Source organism: Echinops telfairi, unplaced genomic scaffold (assembly GCF_000313985.2).
Source record: "Echinops telfairi isolate 266 unplaced genomic scaffold, ASM31398v2 ScPeMD7_7468;HRSCAF=8506_0, whole genome shotgun sequence".
Classification (NCBI taxonomy): domain Eukaryota; kingdom Metazoa; phylum Chordata; class Mammalia; order Afrosoricida; family Tenrecidae; genus Echinops; species Echinops telfairi.
Genome location: NW_022111369.1, coordinates 3,873,056 through 3,878,735, shown reverse-complemented (window position 1 = coordinate 3,878,735; position 5,680 = coordinate 3,873,056). Strand labels below are relative to the sequence as shown.

At 37.2% G+C, this 5,680-nt stretch overlaps 1 protein-coding gene across 1 annotated transcript; it reads right to left on the bottom strand.

The window, feature by feature from the left end:
* Positions 1-875: 875 nt before the first annotated feature.
* On the bottom strand, positions 876-1,245 carry LOC101649391 (60S ribosomal protein L36a-like). Its single transcript, XM_013004878.2, has one exon. It carries the CDS (start codon positions 1,236-1,238, stop codon positions 918-920), a length of 321 nt encoding a protein of 106 aa, XP_012860332.1. The 5' UTR covers positions 1,239-1,245; the 3' UTR covers positions 876-917.
* Positions 1,246-5,680: the final 4,435 nt, after the last annotated feature.

The window sequence follows — 5,680 nt, the reverse complement described above, 5'->3', positions numbered from 1 at the left end:
ACTCCTCTCGCATATTGCTCACTGGACTCCCTTCAATGTTGGTAGAACTTTCCCAGATTCCTTCTCTCTGCTTTCACTAGCCAGAATCAATGCTTACATTTACAACCCAAGATACCTTAATGAACGTCATCTGTCTACAAAGTCACCCAATCTAATTTTAATTCCTTAAGATCAGTTTTTTTCTGAGTAGTTAATGGACTGTAAAACACAGCATACACCTAAAAGGAATATCAGTTAAGACAGCTAGAATTCAAGTTTACACACCAACCATTAAAGCCAATGATAAGAAATTAAAGAACACTATCAACTTCTTCAGTCTGAAATTGGTAAAACATACCATCAAGATGCATTGACTGTAACTGATGGTTACAATGCAGAAGTTGGAAGTGAAGAAGATTGGTAGTTAAAATGTTCCAACTTGATGGCGCTCCAGCCATTGAGCTTCTCCATTGGCTCTTCCCCCAGACGTAGTCGATTGGATTTCTCTATATTCCATCTGGAGAAATCCACGTGTACAGTCAGTGTTTGAGTTATTGAAAAATTATAGTTATGGTCAAACAGTTGTCGGTCTTGCAACATTTTCTTATACGATCTCCAGTTTTGCATGTGTCACCAAGGCCACATTTTCCAGTTACTACTATACCTTGCTCTTTGTTTCTGATGTTTGCATTCCAATTCCCAATAATCGTCGATGTGTCCTGATTGCATATGTAATCGATTTCAGGCTGGAGACATTGGGAGAATTCCCACTAGCTTTAGTGATTGGTGCATACATATGAATAACACTTGTACTGACTTGATTTCCTTGTATGCTGATAGAGATTATCCTATGACAGACAGCATTGTACTTGAAGTTAGATCTTTTTTTTATATGTACATTAAAACTTTATTGTTTTGTCAGTAAACCACGATGAAGCTTAGAACTGGATCACCTGGCCCTTTCTCTTCTTATCTCCTCCCAGTTCAAAATGCCTGCATCGCTTAATAGCCAACATTCTCTTAGATCTGCAGTTGGGCTCAACACACTCAAGCCTCAGCACAATCTTCTTTGTCATTTTAGCCTTCTTTCGGAAAATTGGCTTCGTCTGCCCACCATAGCCACTCTGCCTCCTATCATATAGTCGCTTTCCCTGGGCATACAGAGAATTTTTACCCTTCTTGTACTGTGTCACTTTGTGGGGTTGGTGCTTGCCACACTTCTTACAGAAAGTCCGGCGAGTTTTAGGAATGTTCACCATGTTTTCAGGAGCAATATCAGCACGAAAAGAAAAAAAGGGAAGTGAGATCTTTCAATTGAGGTTTTTGCCCCTAAATCCAGACAGAATGGTTCACATTTAAAACATTCATAGCTTACTCTTTATATTTATCAAAAAGTGTAAAACTATTTGGAAAATTAACCATATGTAAATGTCTCATTGTCCATATACTAAAACCAGATCATCTGTAATTTCCTGAGACTGTAATTTTTTTAAGTAATGTCGAACAATAATTCCTCACTAGTCAGACTACTTTTTATCACTACTAGCGAGGCTTATAAAATAAACTTTGCCCATTTTACCTTTACACTAATTACTAGAATCTTGGACTGAATCCTTTTTAAGAACAAAGTTGCTATTTGAGAAAAAGATGATGAAATTTGGATAAATCAGATGAAAATAACTTCTGTTTTCTCCCTTGGGGCAAGACCTACTGTTGGTTAATTCTCCATTGCTACTTCGTTTCAGAGGATCTCATTTTTAATTTTAACATTGTATAATCCACAACAATTCACATTTGGGTGCCAACTTGAACTAGACAATGTCTTAGGACATCAAATCGCTGTTCAATGGTGAAATACTTCACATCACTGGCAATCGTTTATCCAATATCAAAATAAATTGTTTAAATCTACAAGTCTTGTGTTGCTGAGATAGTCTACTTAGCTGTCCATTGACTTCCCATCTTGCTTTGGGGGACAAGTATGCACCAGAAATGAAGACTGTGCAAGCGATGCTCACAAACATTTTGGTTGGCCACATACCTTACCATAGAGGTCCATCCTGTAACAGGCCCTCTAATGGCAGAGTTATCGATCTTCTTATAAAATTAATTATCACTCCATGTGCACACATTTCTAACTGAAGGTCTAGAAACCAAGGATAGTTTCATATCTTATATACCATATGCAAATGGGGGCTTTATCTCAATGCTTACAAAAATGAACAAAAATTCCCTTCACCTAGTGAATGCCAATTAGTTAATCCACAGTGTCTTAACTATGTCATACCTCTATAACAAAAACCAACCACGAGTGGATGGTTTTAACAAAGAGAAATTGACTGTCTCACCCTTTAGAAGGCTAGAGAACCAAATTCAGAATCCATGCTCCAAGGCAGTCTTTTCTGTGTGTCGCTTCTAGAAGGTCCTTTCTCCTTGACAGTCTGCCCCGGGTGATCTTCATGTGGCTTGGTACGCGTCTGTCCCCATAGCTAGGTGGTATCCTTGTTTCTTTTTGTATCTCAAAAAATATATCCGATAACAATATTATTTCATTGATGTTACAAAAACAACCAATTCTCAAATGGGATTATAACCATAAGCAAAGAGGCTAGACTACACAACACATATTAGGGGGGAGTGGGGACTTCAACCTGTAACATGTTCTCTTTTGTGACGTGACAGGCTTTTCAAGGAAAAGCCTGCTCCTCAGCTGTGACATCCTGTCTGGGCTCTGGCATGCCTCGAGCTTGAAAATGTGTCTCCGCTCACAAAGAGAAGTGAAAGCCACCTGCCACAAAGTCTGCGGCCCCTGTGATCTGGCAGGCTCGTGGCTCTTAGACAGCAACGTGAGGTGAAGAACCACACATTACGGAATCATCCATTATTAAAACATATACTTATTTTAAGACACTTATCTGTGTTTGGAATGGCAAATGTTAAACATATTTTATCATGATAAAATAATTATCAACACATTTTTTAAGGGCATTTCTGTAACAGCAATGTACTCAGTGCTAGAATAATTCCAAATAAGTGATATTCCTTCGGCTACTCTATGATATTTTGTTTATAAATCTTAGATAAAATGTCATGGGGTGACTTCAGATTGACTATTGAAACAGTGGTCATCAAGCTTGTCTTCACATTGGAATCACCAGAGCGCTTCAAGACTTATTGTTGTCTGTGTTCCACCCTATACATTGCTGATTATTCCATCTTTGTAAGATGTGAACTTGGGAATGTTTAATAGTTGCTCAAATGTTTCTTATATATAACCAAGTTTGAGAAATGCTGGTCTACGGGACTACTGATTACCATCCCAACATGTGAGTGCTAGATAAATTCTTGCTAAAACCTCAGTGTTATTTGACATGGCCAGAAAATGACATTCATGCTAATTAAAAATAGTCATTACCACATACAAAAGAGCTTCTAAAAGTTTATAAAATGGAATTTTAAAGTAATGGAAATTTTCCATGAAAAGTTTGAAGCCCCTTCATAATAAAACATCAATTATCTTATTGACATCCTATATAAACCTCACAATATTTCTACTAAAGAGATATTATTAATCCCACCTAACTGATGAATAAACCAAGGGTCAGAAAGTTTAAGTGGCTTAGTCCAAGGTTACCTGACAATAAATTGTGTAGCTGATATTTGAATCCAAATCTGTTTAATGCTAAAACCTGCCTCTTTCCACTGCACTGTACATTTCAACAAGGAAAATATCACTCCCTCGGATTGAAAATCAGCTCACTGAAGTGAAAAGGTAGTTTGATATTATAGTAGTGTGCAACCCTCCAAAGTTCACAGCATTTCATACCTTAGGTTTTAATTATCCTCAGCGGAAAGAATTCAGATTTCATTTCAATGAAAGGCAATATTTTTAAGACGAGAAACATTTCATTGTATAATACTCTGAATCCATCCATTCCGTTTTAATGTGTTGACGTATATCTTACCCATGTTATATACAAATGTATACCATACAGAATACCTGTAGAAAAATGGGTTCTTCTCAATTTTACAATTGCTGAGTTGTACTTCGAATTGACAAGAAACTCATATAAATAAAACTATGTAAATAATAGGTCCCTAGAATGCTAATGACAGAGAAGCCAATAAATAGTAAGGTCAATGATTATCATCTAAAAGTCATTATCAATGTCTATCATATTGTTAGTCCACCATTATAATAATAAATAAATATTAAAGCAAGTTTTCTCTGATCTGACCCTGTTAGATGTCAAAACATACCAAATAGCTAAACTTTAGGAGGCAAGACTCACGCCATGTTCAACTCGATAGCTCCTATAACCCTGGGTCTCAGACCAGTCAGCCAGCCAACAAATGTTTGTGAGATCAGACGCTGAATTGCCATGATCACTCAGAGACTGCCGACCATCTCATGCAATGTAATAAATAATAAAACAACTCGAGTAAATTGTCATCTTCATTGAACCAGAAGAGGTTCCCCCTACTTTTTAAAAAGTTATTATCTTTACGCTCTTTTCTACTCTCTGACAGTGAGAAATGAAGCAGAAAATTATCATCAAACTTGAGCCTAACACCTTCTTTATAAAGCGAGTAACTTAATTTACTGCCACTTTCTGCTTATGGAAGAATGCATTGACAGGCATTTAAGATTCCTGCCAAGTGTTCAAATATCTCTGTTCAGACACGGAGTGAAGGCAGGGATAAAGTCTATGCTACAGCATCCTGAAAGGCTACTACTGGGAAGATGAGGGCTGCCGTAAGTCCAAAGTGATGGAATGTTTATATTCACTTCAAGGAATTGGCATAATGAAATTGATGTGACCGTGAGAAATATAGAGCCACATAAACTTATTTACCTAAGGCAAGATTAAAATGCTTTGAATAATTTCCTCAGAGGTGCTGTTTGCTTTGAAAACTTGACAATTTCATAGCCAAGGGAGATGATTTAGCAATGTTCTATGAAATTACCCTGATGTGTCCAGTTATTGAGGAAACCAAAGAATATTTGAGAATGTCCAGGGCCCAGAGAGCACACGCTAAAAGTGAGACTGAAGTAGTGCCAGGGAAGAGAGCTATAGTGTCAGTAACTGCTTCTCCGCGGTGGACCTGAAAATGGAATATATCAGCAAAGTTGTAATTCTTGATGATGACTGCTATTGGGAGTTAAGATAATATCAGGCAATGGCAGAAATTTCATTGCGTGGAGAATTCTGGTTATTTTTGCTTTCTTTGGTCAAGAGGCAGGTTTATAGGCACACTCTCTTGCATCCAGGGTACCTGTTTAACCTTAGTAAATTTCATTGTGCTGCTCACTGAAGAGACAAATGGGGCACACAGGCACAATTAATTAGATTTGCAGTATAGAACTCAAGCCTGCTGAATGAGACTGAAAAAGAGCAAAGTAGCATGCAGATTAGTGACCTAGTTAGAGTATGTGCCAACAAAGGAGCTATTAAGAGGTATTATTATAAGGTATTAATAATAATAACAATGATAAAAACCAAACTCACTGCCATCTAATCAATTCTGACCCATAGCAACCCTGTAGGACAAGGTGGAACTGGCCCTGTGGATTTCCAAGACTATAAATCTGGAAGAAAACAGAAATGATGATGATGGCATTTATTGAACATTGGCTGTATGTCTGTCCATTACCATAAGTGGTTAATATTCATTTTTTCATTTAAAAGTCCCAAAATGA

Excerpts from the sequence above, each read along its gene's own strand:
- LOC101649391 (XM_013004878.2), bottom strand. The coding sequence starts at position 1,238 with ATGGTGAACATTCCTAAAACTCGCCGGACTTTCTGTAAGAAGTGTGGC.